The sequence below is a fragment of the Rhinichthys klamathensis genome, unplaced genomic scaffold (genome assembly GCF_029890125.1).
Source record: "Rhinichthys klamathensis goyatoka isolate OS25496 unplaced genomic scaffold, OSU_Roscu_1.1 h1tg000419l_1, whole genome shotgun sequence".
Taxonomy (NCBI): domain Eukaryota; kingdom Metazoa; phylum Chordata; class Actinopteri; order Cypriniformes; family Leuciscidae; genus Rhinichthys; species Rhinichthys klamathensis.
In genome coordinates, this window is record NW_026606917.1 from 60,731 (window position 1) to 80,026 (window position 19,296).

Here is a 19,296-nt window from a genome sequence, read left to right on the forward strand (position 1 = left end):
ATCTTCCATTGAGTTCAGCAGAAGAAAGAAACTCATACAGGTTTGAGACAACTTGAAGGTTAGTAAATGATGACAGAGTTTTCATTTTTGTCTGAACTATTCCTTTTAGTGGATAGTTTTCTCCTTTATTCCACATATTGTATGACTGAAGGTAAATGTGCAGTATTTGTAAAACACTCATTATTTTGAGGATCTGATTACAAGAACTGTACTGAACACCAACACTTTTTGTTATCTAAAACTTTTTAATAAAAAGAGTGGGGGAAAAAATCCACACATTTTTAGAAAACATTTAATCTCTCCAAAGTTAAATTACAAAGATAATCTACATCTTTACACATTGTTAGCGGTGCGAACGTCTGTTCAAGAGTTGTCCGAGAAGACTTGACCCATGACGGCCAGTTTGGCGCTGAACGGCTGCACGGGGCAGGAGAGCGCAGGAGGTTTTCGTTTCTCTCCTGGCTTCAGTGCGATGCTCTCCGGGGCGCTCCGGTGCCCTGACGTCTCCTCTGATGTGTCCGCGGGAGGCCTGAGTGGTTCTGAGAAGCTGAGGAGTATGTCCTGTAGTTCCCTGTGCTCGTCCCGGGATCGGCTGCAGCAGTGGAGCGCGGCGGGGTCGAGCGGGTGAGCCTCCGTGTTAAATATGTACCCCCCCGCGCTGAGAACGCAGTCCCCCTGCAGGCCGCCGAGCTCAAACTCAGTGCCCGTGTTGTGAAGGAAGTTTTCAGGATCGAAGAGGAGGTAGAGGTATTTAATGGTCTCGGCCAGGAAGAAGGACTCCATGCGGTTGTCCAACTTGTGGTCCCTTACGTCCTTCACCTTTGGCGGAAATAAAAAAGACGAGTACGTTTAGAGACTCCGCTGGATTCAGTCTCAATATTGCTGAAGGTTTGAGACTCATTTTGAGACACTCACAGTGGCAAAACCACAGTTCACCCGGCTGATTTTGTCAATCGACTCGATTGCGTCCCGGCCAAGCTGCATGAACGTCGGGTCGCCGGTGGCCTTGTACAGATACATGGCGCTCTCGATCAACTCTGCACAACACAATTAGTTACTTCAGTTTCATTCATGTAAATGTATCAATACGGTACCCGTGCAAAACTTGCTGCCAACATGCCTGTTATTTGCAAAGCCATTGATTGCTAAAGTGTCGCTGAAGGCTGAAATACTCTACATGACTTTTGACAACAGATTGTAAAACACTAAGCATCACACACTAAAAGATTGAGGATCATACACTACTAGATTTTCAAGTTGTTACAAGTACGAACACAACAAACTCGCGCAGAAAGATCCGGCTCGTTGAGTTGACGCATGACAAATGAAAACAGAGCGTGTTATAAAATCAGCTCAAAATATCCAACATGTTTGATCGCCGACGACTGGATGGAATCAAAAGCCTGAAGCTAAAAAATAAATTAAATAATTAGCAGTTTGTGCCCATCATAAACTGTGAGATTTTCTGTGAAATGTCAACTCAAATCTGAAGACTGGATTTGACTTCCGACAACTAGCGCCCGTCCAGAGAGACCGAAAATCTGGGGAAAAGTTATATAGTGTATTCCGGCCTTAAAGGGATACTCTACTGGTTTTTCCTATTAAACTATGTTATTCCCTTAACTAAGACGAGTTGATATATACCTCTCTCGTCTCAGTGCGTGCACTACATCGCTGTCTTGCGGCGAAACTTTGTTAGATCTTATCTCAGCCCTGTTCATTCACTACGTGCCCAGAAGAGAAGCGACCAAACACCTCCACGTTTTCCCTATTTAAATACAGTTACACGAGTAGTGTAACTCGACCTAGGACGGTGACACAAAATAAAACGTTGCGCTTTTCTAAGCGTGTGAAATGGATAACTATATTGTATGGCAGAATACCATAGCAAGTGCTTGGGAGCACTTCGACTCGGCGCAGTAATATCATCTCTCGTGAAAAGTCCGCTCCCGTTGAAGGAGAGGGAGGAGGAGAGGGAGCGGGGGGAGAGGACTTTTCACGAGAGATGATATTACTGCGCCGAGTCGAAGTGCTCCCAAGCACTTGCTATGGTATTCTGCCATACAATATAGTTATCCATTTTACACACTTAGAAAAGCGCAACGTTTTATTTTGTGTCACCGTCCTAGGTCGAGTTACACTCCTCGTGTAACTGTATTTAAATAGGGAGGTGGAGGTGTTTGGTCGCTTCTCTTCTGGGCACGTAGTGAATGAACAGGGCTGAGATAAGATCTAACAAAGTTTCGCCGCAGACAGCGATGTAGTGCACGCACTGAGACGAGATAGGTATATATCAACTCGTCTTAGTTAAGGGAATAACATAGTTTAATAGGAAAAACCAGTAGAGTATCCCTTTAAAGCAATCGTAACCCTTATAAAGCATTAAAAAAAGACTCACATTCCAGGGCTGTTGTGAAAATCTTGAAAATGTCATATTACACGAACTTTAGTGTGATGCAAGAAAGAATATTTTTATCAATATAGAGACATTTTATTTAAATGTATTGTTTTATGAGAATTACCAGTATTTGTTTATTCCTTGAACTTATAACTCCACATTTATGAAACCTACAAAATCCTTCTCGAACAAAACAAGATCAAAACAACACACTACTGTTCAAAAGTTTGGGGTCAAAGTTTTTTATTTTATTTATTTTTTAAAGAGCAAGAATGCATTAAATTGATCAATAGTGACAGGAAAAGACATTTATAATTTTACAAAAATGTATGCCGTTCTTAACTTTTGTTCTTCATAGGATCCTAAAAAAATGTGTCAGGGTTTCCACAAAAATATGAAGCTGCACAACTGCTTTCTACTGATAACAATCAGAAATGTTTCTTGAGCATCAAATCATCATATCAGAATGATTTCTGAAGGATCATGTGACACTGAAGACTGGAGTAATGATGCTGAAAATTCAGCTTTCCCATCACAGGAACAAATGACATTTTACAATATATTACAATAGAAAACAGTTATTTTGAATTGTGATAATATTTGATAACATTACTGTTTTTACTGTATTTTTGATCAGATAGTGAGAGACTTCTTTCAAGAACATTAAAAATCTTACCGACCCCAAACATTCAAACGATAGTGTAAATATTACTTTAGAATGTTTTCTAACGAAATACATTTATTTTACTCCCATAAACTAACTTTTATGATGAAAAAGATGATCAAAATTCCATTCAACGATTTATCAATTGGTGTCAGCAGAGTGAAATATCGACTTCTTTAAAATGTACACTATTTGGTCTTTGAACTTTTGCTCTGCACACCTTCCAGGCTGTAGTTCAATATGATATTCTTTATTTCTATCACTTACATTTGGTGTATAGTGTGTCTAAGCATGCATTTTCATGTTTATCAACATTTGTCTCAAAAATACTTTTGTAAAATAAAAGTCAGAGATGGAAAAAAAGGCACCAAATCACTTCTAAAGCCACAGTTGATATCGACCCAGAATGCAAAAAGGACTATATATATATTTATTTATTTCAAATGTTTTACAAAACTCGTTTTAAAAATATCTAAAAACGAAATAAATATGTATTTGACGTTTTTAAGAAAAGCTCAGGAATGTGATATAATGGTTTAAAAGACAACTAATCAATGGTTTGAGGACTGCTCTCTTGTGCAGTGTGTTTTATAGATACCTGGCCGCAGAGGGTAGCCCTCGCGCTTGTCCACGGTGTAGCCTTGAGGAATGCTGTAGAACTCTGGGAGGCCTCCGAACTGACGCCAAACACTGTAGTAGTTTTGGAAGGTCTTTGTGGCACTGGAAATATCACCCATCAAACTCTGATATTAAATAAACACATGTGCATTATTAGGAGTCACAGAAATCTGCTCTCAGATGCAAATATATAAAATGGTGGACATACTGGACTAGTGTATGGCGAAAGATCTGCTTTCTCACCTGCAGTCCAGGCCAGAACGCCTCCAGAGACTGAAACACTGGCATTGATACGGTTCCTTTATGCATCTGCACCCACAGATACCAATCATCAAACTTAGTGTAGTTCTTTATGGACTTATCAAATTCTGCAACACACATTTGAAAGTTGATAATGCTTTCACGCAAGCAAGATAAGGAAAGATGAACAGCAATTAGTGGAAATTAGTTGGTGTTATGATGATTATCTATAGCAATTTAGCAAGTTATCAATTGCAGATACACTAAAACAAATTTGGTGTAGGATTTACTTTGAAACCATTTTCACTTAAAAATCGCAAGTAAACTTCACGAATGATTACAAAGAAACGACAAGTCACACAGTGAATTAAACATGACATTTTGAAGTAGAAAGACTGAAATAGTATTCTCTTGTAAAACTATTGTACAATGCTTGTGTAATACGGCTTCTTTATTAAGGGTCCTTCGGCCCAAATGGACCCGAAGCATTTAAATAAAAAATTATTAAAAATCGAAGCTTCATCAGAATGGTCTGAAATTTGGTGACTTTGTTGGTACTTGGTATATGAACACCCAAAAAAATTGGGGACAGGATTTGAATAGCCTAAGTGGTTTAAAAAAAAAAATAGTAACACTCAGGACCTTTGGGTCCAAATGGACCCGCATAGGAAATGAATGGGAAATTGGCAAAAATGTGAAAATACAGAGTTTTTTTTGTGCGTACAATCTACAAATCAGCCACGATCCAGAAAAAAAGCACACAACAGTGAAGGGGTGAATCTATAAAACATCAAGAGTGCAAAACAGACACATCCACACACACACACACACACATTTATACACATACGAGTGTTTCCCCTACCATTGTTTTTGGGGGGGCGGCCCGCCCCCCCAAAACGTCACCCCGCCCCCCCTAAAATGCTGACAAAATCCAGTCATAAAAACGGAATTTATTGTATAACGCGGAATTTCACGGAATTTGTAAATTTTTTGAGGAATAAATAGAAAGCAGTTCAGTACACTTGAAAACAAATCGCGATGTAGACAAGTGTGTGTGGATATTAAACCACAAAGACAATTTAAATACGAATCCTGCATGTTCTGTGTGAATGAATGGTGCAGCCGACACGCAGTTTCATTTACCACCCACACACACACACACACACGGAAGCACGTGTATTTTTGTATCATGTGTACGCTTGCGCTGTATTTTTGCCTATATATGAAGACACAAATGCATGAATTTCCTCTCCAGGCTCTTCTAGATCCACTCCGAAAGTCACTTCGTGATCATTTAACCGCTTCATTTGAGAAAAACTATCATCATGACATAAACACACAGAAACTCAAAAGGTCTTCACGACAACTCGTCAAAATAAAAGTTCGGTTTAACTTGACAGAAATATATTCCTGTTGTACAGTAGAATTTAGATATGTCCCAATGTAATAATACTAACACTAATCCAAATAAATAAATAAAACACCGCATACATACTAATAAATTCAGATTACATATATCTGTTTTGAAATTTTAAAATGCTCAGTGTGTCAACCAGATGGCATCCATCTAATTTCAAAAATCAAATCATTCAAAAATTGCTTTCATGAGGCCTAGGCTTGACTCTAAAATGAAATACAGCTTTAATAAAAAAAATTTTTTATTCTATTATATTCAATGGGAGAAAAAAGAGGTCATAATCATTGCATAAATATTAATTATAAATCATAAAATTATCTCAAAACACCAAAAAAGAAAAGAAAAAATATTATAAAAAACAAATAAAAAAAAAAACATTATGATTTTTTTCATAAATATTAATCCCGCCCTTCGAAGGCCCCGACTGTGACTGTTAAATGAAGGACCCCAGAGGGTTAATTATTTAATGTTTACCTTGAAACATTGCCAGCATCTCCTCATCTTGCAGCAGGATGGCCCCCTTTACGAGATACTCGAAGTACGAGTCCACCCCCGCCCCGATCCCTGCGTCCTGAGCAACCCACTTAGAAGTTATGACATCTATATGATTGCCCACCTGAAAAGATGAGATGGTTACGTGATAATGTTAACAAGAACAGTGAATGCTGGAGTCACAACACGTATTTCTATTACAAAAATCCATATTTTTCCAGACTTCTCTATCAATTTTCCAGACCATATTTTAACAAACACTTCTAAATGTGAATTTTGTCATTGTTTTGGAGCACACAGCTTATAGATAACAGTAAGGCTAACCGAAAACGTAATTTTGATTTCATGGGGACTTTAAAAAGCCATGTAAACACACGGTTTACATATGCTTACTCCACGGACATGAAACAGCGATACGACAAACACACAGTAAGCTAATGTTAACAGAAAGCCTTCGTCTGCTGCGTTGTGTTATTGTCTTAGCACAGGTGGCTAGTTCCGATAACCAAGTTCCTGTAACCAGCTGGTGTGAAAGCCCTAAGACTAGATCATTTTCATGTCTGGGTGAACTATCACTTCAGAACATCATGGCTGAACTACAAACAGCTTGAGCCCAGATCAAAAGATTTTACCAGGCCAATTTCTGAGCGCTTTCTCCATAAGGCCCTGAGAGCTTTGCGAGCCACGTTCTCAAACACAGGGTCTCCGGTCAGGCGGCTGAGGGTGGAGAACTCCAGGATGAAGGTGCCCACTCCAGCAGTGCAGGTGACGGGGGTCTCAGTGGGGTCCACCCCCCGCAGGAGGTTCACCGTGCCATACGGCATCCCTGTGGGCGTCTGGAAAGCTGACACGGGACAGAATGATTAAAAACTGACAGCATTATTCAATTATCATGATCAAATATATTTTTAAAAAGCCAGATTAGGATTAGTGCATTACATTGATGGTGACTGAATAGAATTTCAAGGAGTTTTGGACATATCCATGCATGCCTTTTGGGCAAATATTGCTCACACATCCTTACACAATTATGAAAGATGCAATTTTATGTCCCAATACTGGGATACTAGCTTAGCTAAATGCTTAAAACTACATGTTTTTCTAAATTAATAGGAGTATGCAAATTCAGTCTCGTTTTCTGTGAAAACTATTAGCACGGTAAACTAGTGATGAATGCATGATGTATTACTTTTTGATTTAATGGCAGGAAATAAAATATACTAAAAAACTGAAATGAACAAAATGATAAATGGAGAGTTAAGACAATCATTACATAAAAAACACTATATGCACTCATTAATCTGTGTTATTTTTATATTAATTATATACTGTTATAGTATTTAATAATATTTTGAGTGACCTTTTTAATTTTTTGAGACATTTTTAATTTGAGTCAGTTTGCTGTTTTTTTTGCCATTTTTATTTGTTTTTATAATATTTCTGGGGTTTTTTCCGTTTTAGTAATTTAGTACTTATAATTTAGAACTTATTTTATTTGTTATTTACATTTTTTTAAAATCATTAAATCAAATTTGACAATTCTTTTTTTTTTATGGAATATTGCAGTAATTATTATAAATAATCTATCCGTGCACATCATTATTTTTACTTTAAATATATGTGTCCTTGTAATCTTTAATCAAAATAACTCTTGAAGCGACATCTCTTCTCTGATGATGTGTTTACTGGCGTGAGGGCGGGGCAACCTGTCACTCACAGGAGATCCACCAATAGCAAACCACAACCATCCAATCAATTCCCCATGGACAAAATCAAGTCCCGTCCTACATTTCTTCTTGTTCGAGAAGCTGTTTCACTCAGATATACATCACAATAGTGAAGAAAACCCTATTGCAACTTCCTTTTCATGCCATCTTTAACTAAATGTATGGCTCATTTTCTGTGGTTCAATGACAAATGCAACACACGATTCATGCTAAATGTGTTTCAGATAGGGATGTAATTTGAATGTAGTTTTGAAGTGTCCACGAGCTCCCTCACCAGGCAGCAGTCTGCGTGCGGCGTCCTCTGCCATGCGCAGGAGGGGTCCAGAGCAGGGCCAGCCCTCCTCCACCTCCATCCCAGCACGCTTGGAGAGCAGATGAGCCGAGAGAAGCCCACCAACCACTGCAGAGAAACACAGTTCATCACGTCACCAGATTATGAACACATGCACTGGTCAAACTCACTGAATGCCAATGATCACAGCCCTGCATTACAGGAAATGAGTTTGCCAAAAACATGTTCGGGTCATATGTCCCCCCCCCAACAGATCTGTAACATATCAGATCTGTTTTGCATGAAGAAAGTAGTTTTCATGACAATAAAGCACATTCCATATTTAGCAGTAATGTAAAATAATTATTTAATAAAAGTATTTATGCAATTTTATAATTCTCACACACACACACACACACACACACACACACACACACACACACACACACAGAGATGTCTGGTCCACTATCTTTGTGGGGACTCTCCATAGATGTAATGGTTTTTATACTGCACAAACTGTATATTCTGTCCCCTTACACTAACCCTACCCCTAAAACTACCCATCACAGAAAACTTTCAGCTCTTTTACATTTTCTAAAAAACATCAAGTATGTTCATTAATCAATTTCCCTTACGGGGACCATTGGCTAGTCCTCACAATGTAGGTGATTTCACGTTTTACTATTCTTGTGGGGACATTTGGTCCTCACAATGTAATAAAAACAAGAGCACACACACACTCACAAATATATATGTATATATACAGGTCCTTCTCAAAAAATTAGCATATTGTGATAAAGTTCATTATTTTCCATAATGTAATGATAAAAATTAAACTTTCATATATTTTAGATTCATTGCACACCAACTGAAATATTTCAGGCCTTTTATTGTTTTAGTACTGATGATTTTGGCATACAGCTCATGAAAACCCGAAATTCCTGTCTAAAAAAAATTAGCATTTAATCCGACCAATATAAGAAGTGTTTTTAATACAAAAAAAAAAAAGTCAACCTTCAAATAATTATGTTCAGTTATGCACTCAATAGTCAATACTTGGTCGGGAATCCTTTTGCAGAAATGACTGCTTCAATGCGGCGTGGCATGGAGGCAATCAGCCTGTGGCACTGCTGAGGTGTTATGGAGGCCCAGGATGCTTCGATAGCGGCCTTAAGCTCATCCAGAGTGTTGGGTCTTGCGTCTCTCAACTTTCTCTTCACAATATCCCACAGATTCTCTACAGGGTTCAGGTCAGGAGAGTTGGCAGGCCAATTGAGCACAGTAATACCATGGTCAGTAAACCATTTACCAGTGGTTTTGGCACTGTGAGCAGGTTCCAGGTCGTGCTGAAAAATGGAATCTTTATCTCCATAAAGCTTTTCAGCAGATGTAATTATGAAGTGCTCCAACATATCCTGATAGCTAGCTGCATTGACCCTGCCCTTGATAAAACACAGTGCACCAACACCAGCAGCTGACATGGCACCCCAGACCATCACTGACTGTGGGTACTTGACACTGGACTTCAGGCATTTTGGCATTTCCTTCTCCCCAGTCTTCCTTCAGACTCTGGCACCTTGATTTCCGAATGACATGCAAAACTGAGCAACAGTCCAGTGCTGCTTCTCTGTAGCCCAGGTCAGGCGCTTCTGCCGCTGTTTCTGGTTCAAAAGTGGCTTGACCTGGGGAATGCGGCACCTGTAGCCCATTTCCTGCACACGCCTGTGCACGGTGGCTCTGGATGTTTCTACTCCAGACTCAGTCCACTGCTTCCGCAGGTCCCCCGAGGTCTGGAATCGGTCCTTCTCCACAATCTTCCTCAGGGTCCGTTCACCTCTTCTCGTTGTGCAGCGTTTTTTGCCACACTTTTTCCTTCCCACAGACTTCCCACTGAGGTGCCTTGATACAGCACTCTGGGAACAGCCTATTTGTTCAGAAATTTCTTTCTGTCTTACCCTCTTGCTTGAGGGTGTCAATGATGGCCTTCTGGACAGCAGTCAGGTCGGCAGTCTTACCCATGATTGCGGTTTTGAGTAATGAAACAGGCTGGGAGTTTTTAAAAGCCTCAGGAATCTTTTGCAGGTGTTTAGAGTTAATTAGTTGATTCAGATGATTAGGTTAATAGCTCGTTTAGAGACCCTTTTCATGATATGCTAATTTTTTTAGATAGGAATTTTGGGTTTTCATGAGCTGTATGCCAAAATCATCAGTATTAAAACAATAAAAGACCTGAAATATTTCAGTTGGTGTGCAATGAATCTAAAATATATGAAAGTTTAATTTTTATCATTACATTATGGAAAATAATGCACTTTATCACAATATGCTAATTTTTTGAGAAGGACCTGTATATATATGCCTATATACACACACACTCACACACATATATATTAGAGCTGTCAGTTAAACGCGTTATTAACGGCGTTAACGCAAACCCATTTTAACGGCGTTAATTTTTTTAACGGTCTTTTTGGCTTAGCAAACTTTGTAGTTTTTTTCACATGCTTTTGCAAGAGGACGCGGCATGTTTCAGCGCTGCGCTATGAAGCCCATTCATTTCAATGGCTTGCGCCGTGCGAGGACGTTTTGTTGCTTCGTCGACCAAAGCGCAAGCGGATCTAGCTAGACCGGAAACAAAACAACAGGCACGACGCCACACACACTTCTTTGGGCTTGCGAGCCGGCCAAATAGTTGGTTAACGTTACGTTTTGAGTGGATGACGAGCACAAGACGCCGAAATGGATGCCAATAAGATTCTGAATGGAAAGTTTACAAGACTAAAGTGATCTGTGTGTTTTGTCGTTGTGAACTGAGCTATCATCATCGCGATCGCAGCACGTCCAGTCTGAAATATCACTTGATGGCCAAGCACACACACACACACACACACACACACAGCTGATGCGAATTCTCCGCCCCCTCGTCAATATCAGGACCTCGTCAGTATTTCTTTCACCCTTTTATTGATGGACAGTGTTACATTGTGTGAGAGATTATTTGCTCCAAGTGAGAATGTTAGTGTGAAATTGAACACAGTATATGCCAATGTTGTTTTCAATAAAAAACATTTGCACAAAGCAAGCCGATCCACTTTTCCATGTTGATAAGAGCATTAAAATGAGAAAAAAAAAATGGGACAAAAAGAAATCAAGAGACATTTAGAATAGATAAAAATGTGCGATTAATTGCGAGTTAACTATGACATTAATGCGATTAATCGCGATTAAATATTTTAATTGTTTGACAGCACTAATATATATATATATATATATATATATATATATATATATATATATGTGTATATATTTTTCATGAATACATGCCTTACCTCGTATGTTCGTCTCAAACACAGATGCATTTACATCCGTGTCAAAATCCACCGTGTCCTGAAGCAGAGTGGCCACGCGCTGGAACTCTGTGTGGTTTCCCAATACCTGTGATCGAGAAGGAGAAACATTCTCTGCATCTGAACTACAGAAAACCACTTTATGACACCGAAGAATCTTGCTGAATGTAATTTCATACCAGCAATGTGTCCAGAGCATCAATGAGTGTGAGGGAAAAACTTGAAGGAAAAAGGGACAAATAGAGAGGTTATCATGATAGAATGAGATTTCTGAATCTTCTGAATTATGTGTTCCACTATGAAAGATAATATATTACAGACAAAGGTCTGTAATATATTACTTTTCAATAAGTATTTTGTGCAAAAGCATCATTGAATGTAAGTGAGATTTTTACTCTGACAAAGTTCAATGGAAAAAACCCCATTGCTGTCCATTTTAATCTTGTGAAACATTATCTTTTTATTTTTTTAACGTCATGTCAGCAGCAAGGCTATCTTCATGCAGAGAACACAGTGAATGACACAATTCTTACAATTAACAAAAACTACATAACACATTTAAGATTAATACAAGACAAATATTCTAATTTTGAAGTACATCATTTAAACTGATCTCTGAGTAAATTGTCTTTTTGGAGGAAAAACTGTGCAGTCCAATAAAATATGTTTAACATTGGACAAAGGCGGCATGTTGATAGTTCTTCACCTTTCAAGAAATAACCATGTGCAAATCCTTTATGACCTAAATGTCCCCAAGTTAAAAACTTGATCATGCCTAGATTTAAAATGACTAAAAACCTTCTCATTATTCTTGGATTTAGTTAATTTAACGTATTGTCACAGCTTCCATTGGGTCTGTCACTTGATGATAATATAGGAGATAATTACTGGTCTAAGGTGGAATTTGACAAGCTGAAAGCCTCCTTTGTGGCGACGCCTGCTTTCTTGTTATCGAATAAACTAATATATATATATATATAAATATGATGTGGGTGTTTATTATAAATAAACTGTTTCCAAAAGGAATCCATTTTGACTGAAAAAAAACACCTTTTGGTGATTTCTATAGAAGCTAAATTTGGCATATCCGTTAGCTTATTTATTTTAGGGATGCACCGATATGAAAATTTTGGCCGATACCGATTGCCGATAATTCTTTATATTTTAAAGCCGACAACCGATATATTGGCCGATAAATATAAATCCAATTTTTTTTATAATTTTAACCTGATTACAAAAATAAAAGTCTCACCATTAAAAGCATTGTCCCAAGCACACAATTATAATGTTCTCATTACAATTTTATCTAGCCAATTTGACAGACTTGCGCTGGACATGTTGCACTGAACCATATTTTTCTTTTTTAAGAGATTCCAATCATATTTCAAGAAATTCAAAACCATCATGGCGAACAGTGCGCATCTGAAGTGTCTCAGCTGAAGGAAATAATCCATTATATATCGGCTTTAATATATCGGCCAATTTTTCTTATTGGGCCGATAACGATAACATTAAAAATGAACATATATCGTCTGACACCGATATGGTGGCCGATATATTGTGCATCCCTAAATCTATTTATTTAATTTTTGGGGGGAGAACATCACGTGTTTTCATTGGTTAATTGCGGTCTTGTTTTCTGGCCACACCTTTTCAGATGCATGTATACATTTTAATATTTGTGACTGAGTGCCGAAGAGCGAAATGTAGTTTGCCTCTCATACAGTTGGAGAGCGTTGTGGCAGTGTGCTGCTGTCCTTTTGTTTTCCTTGTTATTGAAGAACAGAAAAGTTTCTGCTGTAAGCTCATATACCTTCCCCATGTGTCCTGTCCATCACACGTCAGAGGTCTCAGCTCATCATAAGGATATGCGTTTTCTAAGTAGCTGTTGTAAGCATGATAAAACATCGACTTTATTCTGTCCCTGTTAAGAGAAATAAAACAGACAACAAATATCAAACCGCTTTAAACAGGAATGATTGTCAATATTCCTCAAAGCAGAATCAGACATTATGACAGGTGACTAGTTTGCTGACTGCTATATTTACACATGACCATATGGCAAAGCCGATTGACTGACAGCAAATACGTAAAGGACATAGATGTATACTTGTTACAGCAGTTGTAACTACTTATTAACTCTATATGGCACCCCGATCATCTGACCCTCTTATTCCACATCAATAATGAATGACGAATTTAGCGTATCATAAATGAATCTCACCTGTAATGAGACATTTCCTGCTCAGTAAAATCTCTGCCTTTAACATGACTGATGATGGGAGACAGGTATGTGGCGCAAAAAACGGCGGAGAAAAGGAAAGTAAGCATCAAGTAACGAGATGTGAGCAGACATAAACAATACTATAGTTTCAAGCGACATGGATATGCACAAATACTACAAACAGTGACAATAGGAAGTGCACATCGTGCGCATGCGCATGAGTGAATGCTGACGTGCAGGTAGCACGCGCTGTCGATTTTAAAATAAAAGCCCTGAAATTGCTAAAGAGAAAATGTAAAAGTCATTGGTTCTTTCAAAAAATAAAAAAAATAAAAAATACACGATTGTGAATAAATTTTTTTTAAAAAAATGAAAAATCTTTTAAAAAAGCTTTTATTCATGTATTTATTTTTAAACCTACATACAGTAAAAGTGGACTAATGGAAAGAATCAACAAAACAACACATAAATCAGCAGCACCAAAGCAGCAAAATTATGGATATAGTGATGTCCATAATGAGTTTCTGAATATTGGAAGTATTGATATGATGAAATGCCTGACAGTTTCCAAAACATTACACTATCCAATAAAACTTCAAACACTGTAATTCAGACAAATAAACACCTTCTTCTACCCAACACGTTTTAACAGATGAATCCATTGAAATAACATGAGATAAGTTACTGTGTATAGTGTTAGTTGTCGTAGACCCATGAGAACATGAATAACGTAGTCAGCGTTAAATGATTACAGCTGTAATTTTGGCTCAATTTGCAGCACCAGATGTGAGTGTAACTGTTTAACATGAATATCTTTTGAACTTGCTATGCATAAACCATATATAGAGCTATCAAATAAAACATATAAAACAACCAGAAGAAAGATAATCATACGATTTCTTATGAGCTTGACACAATCTCAGTTTATCATTTCACTGAAGGAGTATTATACAAAACACTTGGTGTTCTTTTTTCTTTAAGTGAAAGTGAATAAATAATGATAAAGGGAAAATGAATGTGCATACTGTTTTAAATAATGTTGTGTGGAGCTGAACTGTGATTTAATACGCCGCCACACTCAGCAGCCGCTGCCAGCAGTTTATGAGTCTTCCCATCATTTTCATTCTCCACTGCTGTTTTCCTTTACGCTTCTTCCCCGGCTCGCAAGACACTTTCTTGCATCTATTTGCCTGCAAAGTAATACATTTATCTAAATCATCATCTTTTTATTTCAGATCATTACTATTCAGATTAACTTTATTTTGTTTATTCAAGCCACATTCAATCAATCAAGTAAATAAATAAATACATTTCTAAATAAAAAAAATTATAGATGATGTTATCCTCTGTTTATTTCAGATTACGATTATTCAGTAAACAAATATTATGCAATTAACTTTTTGATAAATATATAAATAAATGTATTTTACAATATAAATATTCAGATGAATGGTTCTAATGATTCAATCAACAAATAAAAAAATTATTAATTAATTTCCTAATAGTTACCTTCTGTTTGTTTTAGATTATAATTATTCAGATTTTGATTATTCAAGCCACAATCAATCAAGTAAATAAATACATTTCTAAATAAAAACATTTATAGATTATGTTATCCTCTGTTAATTTCAGATTACGATTATTCAGTAAAAAACAATAATTCAATTAACTTTTTGATAAATAAATACATTTATTTCAAAATATAAATATTCAGATGAATGGTTTTAATGATTCAATCAACAAATAAACAAATTATTCATTAATTTCCTAATAGTTACCTTCTGTTTGTTTTAGATTATAATTATTCAGGTTAACTTTATTTTGATAAATAAATAAATACATTTCTAGATGATGTAATCCTCTGTTTATTTCAGATTATAATTACTCATATTCACTTTATTGATAAACAAACAAACAAACAAACAAATAAATATATTTATTTCGAATTACAATTGGTCAGATTATTGTTTTTAATTATTCAATCAACAAACAAACAAACAAATTATTTAATTTCTAGATTGTTACCTTTTGTTTGTTTGTTTTAGATTATATTTAATCGTTCAGATTAACTTTATTTTGATAAATAAATAAATACATTTCTAGATTATGTAATCCGTTTATTTCACATTATAGTTATTCAGATGAACTTTTAGTTTGATAAATAAATAAATAAATTAATTTCTTGATCATGTAATCTTCGGCTTATTTCACATTACAGTTATTTAAATGAACTTTAGTTTGATAAATAAACAAACAAACAAATAAATACATTTCTAGATGATGTAATCCTGTTTATTTCACATTGTAACTATTAAGATTCACTTAATTTTGATCATTCAATCAGCCAACAAACAAACAAACAAACAAGCACTATACCAAGCTTTGGGGCCTGCAGCAGTTTTTTCGGATGAGCTGTGCCATCTGTCCCACCACCTTCGCCATGTCCCCGCCTCTGTCCACTCTGTCCCGCTGCTGCCTCTTGCTTTCACTCAAGCATCTGAAGATTTGGGTCATATTATAGATGTCTCGCAGGATACGGTGAACCTACCGTCAAAACAGACGAGCGATTATTAAGGCGCCACCGAAAAGAAAAGCGCTCAGTTTTTAAAAAAAACATCAAAGACAAAGTACAGTATTAAAGAAACATACATGCATTATGTACAGGTGGCTGTACCTTCTCAGAAGAACAGTGGTCCTTTTCTTTAGATATGTCAAATGAACCAGTCAGATTCTGGGCCAAGAGTGAAAAGAGCAAACACATTCAATCAGTTCACCTTCTACAGATAACCAGAAGAGGGCAACAAGCGAACACATATCCATAACCAATCTTCCAGTAGTACGAGAGAGCGCTTATGTAATTTGTTAAAAGATCAAACGAGAACAGCGAGTCAGATATGCTACATAAACAGTGTGTTTGACGTGGATTCTGGTTATCTGACATGACACTCACCAGGTTTTGGAGCTCGACCAGGATGACGGCCCTGTAGGTGCTGATGATCACAGAATAATCACATGCACGTTTACCGTGGGCCACCGCGAGCAGCAGCATTACAGCCACACAGACAGCAGGCCTGTTCACACACTGAGCACAACAATCACATTATCAGTAGCCCGGTGCATCTCAGCATTTCTCATTGATGATGTAACACTTTACTTTGTGCAGAATGTTGCAACCTGATGCACCAGTAGCCTATAATTTACTTAGATTTGAAAACATATTCAAAATACAGTTCATCCATTATTTACCCAATTCATTTAATCTCACTGATAACTGCTAATTTCAAGTCTTAAAGGGATAGTTCACCCAAACATTTTTATTCTGTCATCATTTACTCACCCTCAGGTTGTTCCAAACCTGTATGAATTTCTTAGTTCTGTTGAATAAATATAATATTTTGAAGAATATGGGGAACTGAACAGTTCTGGTGCAACATTGACTTCCTAGTATTTTTATTTTTTTACTACTATGGAAGTCAATGGTGACCCGAAGCGACCTGGTTTCAAACTTTCTTCAAAATATCTTCTTTTGTGTTCAAAAAATCATACATGTTTGGAATAACCCGAGGGTTAGTAAATGATGACATAATTTTCAATTTTGAGTGAACTATCCCTTTAAGTGTTTTATACAACAAATCACAGTGTAGACTCTTGATCTCTTGATGTCTACATGGCTGCTATAAAGTCAAATGACCAGAAGCTAATGTCTGTCAAAGCTCCATAAAACATGTCAGAATGCATAGGCAATAGGCCTGCAACTGCAAATCATATTTAGAGACTATATTATTGTTGTAATTTTAGGATTTCTCTGATCAAAGCATAAACATGTCTTATTTGTGACCAGTGGGGAGTCACATTTTGAATAAACAAACTGATTCGCATTAAAATGAGCCATTTCAAAGCATCGCAAAGTTGGCCTAAAAGTAAAAACTATGCAAATATTATCATTCCTTTCCCCCTCAGTACTGCCTAATAGACTACTTTATCAGTTGTTTTCAACTTTCTGTTTGGTCAAGATTTTTTTTTTTTTTTTTTTACGTTTTCCACCTATATAATAGAAAAGTAAAATATACACTCGATGTACACACAAAATGCTGGGTTGTTTCGACCCATGTTTGGGTCAAATATGGACAAATCAATTATTGGTTTATTTCTTAATTTTTAAACCAGGTTGGGTTTGTCCATATTTGACCCAAACATGGCTTGAAACAACCCAGCATTTATTAGTGCACTTTTATACACTTTATTTTACCTTTGTTTTTAGAAAAGCATGTGTTACTGAGTTAGCACTTGTTCACTTATTAATTCTGGGATTAAATGGGTTCATTTAGAATCTGATAACGATACTTATCTGAGTATTAGTAGCCTAATAGTATTGCAAGTTACTGAGTTTTCAAGAAACAGAAGATAGAATAGTGCGCAGTGATGATGAGGGATCTTACCATTGACCATGGGATGAAGAGGGACTCTTGAGCGCACCAGTCAGGGCTTGGAAATGTGGACATGGTCCAGCGGCGTCCAACGCATGTTACATGTTTCTCACAGAACACTTCAACAACGGTCCGACCGAAAAGAAAATCAACCTTAAAAACGCGTTTTTGGTCTAGTTCGAGTCGGTGGTCTGGCGAGAGCCGCGTTGATGAGGCTTAACCGCGTCCATTCCAGAAATGGTGAAAGAGAAGTCTCGAGGCTCTCATGTGTCTCCGCCGTCACGGGCTGCTGCTGCCATCGCGCTTCTGATTTCACCAGGTCTCTAGTCTGATCAAGTCGAGAAAACTTCCGCGATCAATCAACTTTGCGCTTTGTTTCGGTTTCGGCGGGAGATTACTTTATAAACCTGGTGCACTGAAGGGTTTGATTCTTCACTGGACCTGGCTGTGATCAGGAAATGGCTCTTTATTTCTACACTGATTCATGTATGGACAGACGAAAACCTTCATCTTTTTATAGTCCAAACATTTGTATCAGGTTTCAATGTGCCGAGAGTAACTATAGGTCGTGTGGTTTGTGTCAGGCTGTTAAAATCATCACATCCCGCATATGTTTTTTTAATTGATTTGATTTTCCTGAAGGAAATTCCAGTAAAGGCAGAGAAATAATAGTGGTAATGGCAGGGCAGGGTCCTCTTCAGAGGAATGTTGTAAAGAAGGGGTCGACAATTCAGGTCCAGCTCTACAGTGTTTCTGAACCTTACTCATATTATATCATCAGCTCAGCTCAACAATAAATTAATCAATTTCACATCAGAGCTGCATTGCTGTAGCCATGATGCTTAACGTGTTGTTTTCAATGTACAGTAGGCCTATACTCAACACCTAAGTCAGTGTGAATACAGATGGAAGAATAGACCAATCACAATTCAGTAGACTATGCAAAATAAATGCAAGAAACAAAACTGATCATTATTCAGTATCGAAAAATTGCTATAGCATCATAACAGTCACTTCTAAAAAAATTCAAAAAGGTTTCCTTGACCTGGTAACTCCCCTGCTAGTGGGAATCTTAGCACACTTTTTTTTGCCTCCTCCCTACCTCCCCTTATCAAATCTTTTTCTAATCTTGACAAAACTGATCATTGAAAAGGTCTAAGACTTGGTGAAATATATTAGAAGTTATATTGTGACAGGAGAATGCATCAACAGTGTCACGCAGTGGCTATGTCTGGTATAGAGCCTAAACATAATTGTTGCAACCTCAAATTTTGTGATATCAACTTCAAATTCGGAACACAACATTGTTAAATATTTTTTTGATTATATAGCAATTTTAAAGTCAAAATTGAGTAATATATATATTTTTGTATAAAATATACAACAAATATACTGAAGGACTGTGCTGAGTTTGGTAGCTGTAGCTTGAAAAACTCTACAAGTTACAATTAGAAAGAGTTTAGATATTTCA

At 37.0% G+C, this 19,296-nt stretch overlaps 2 protein-coding genes across 2 annotated transcripts; both read right to left on the bottom strand.

The window, feature by feature from the left end:
- Positions 1-225: 225 nt before the first annotated feature.
- Positions 226-13,623, bottom strand: edem2 (ER degradation enhancer, mannosidase alpha-like 2). The gene is made up of 11 exons (XM_056235321.1): positions 13,399-13,623; positions 12,988-13,098; positions 11,354-11,393; positions 11,157-11,262; positions 7,831-7,956; positions 6,462-6,673; positions 5,812-5,953; positions 3,924-4,048; positions 3,661-3,805; positions 916-1,037; positions 226-819 (listed from the first exon to the last, which is right to left on the bottom strand). Exons 1-11 carry the CDS (start codon positions 13,503-13,505, stop codon positions 364-366), a joined length of 1,692 nt encoding a protein of 563 aa, XP_056091296.1. The 5' UTR covers positions 13,506-13,623; the 3' UTR covers positions 226-363.
- A 143-nt stretch (positions 13,624-13,766) lies between these two features.
- Positions 13,767-18,299, bottom strand: LOC130070798 (uncharacterized protein C20orf204-like). The gene is made up of 5 exons (XM_056235322.1): positions 17,838-18,299; positions 16,349-16,480; positions 16,073-16,129; positions 15,775-15,942; positions 13,767-14,588 (listed from the first exon to the last, which is right to left on the bottom strand). Exons 1-5 carry the CDS (start codon positions 17,898-17,900, stop codon positions 14,460-14,462), a joined length of 549 nt encoding a protein of 182 aa, XP_056091297.1. The 5' UTR covers positions 17,901-18,299; the 3' UTR covers positions 13,767-14,459.
- Positions 18,300-19,296: the final 997 nt, after the last annotated feature.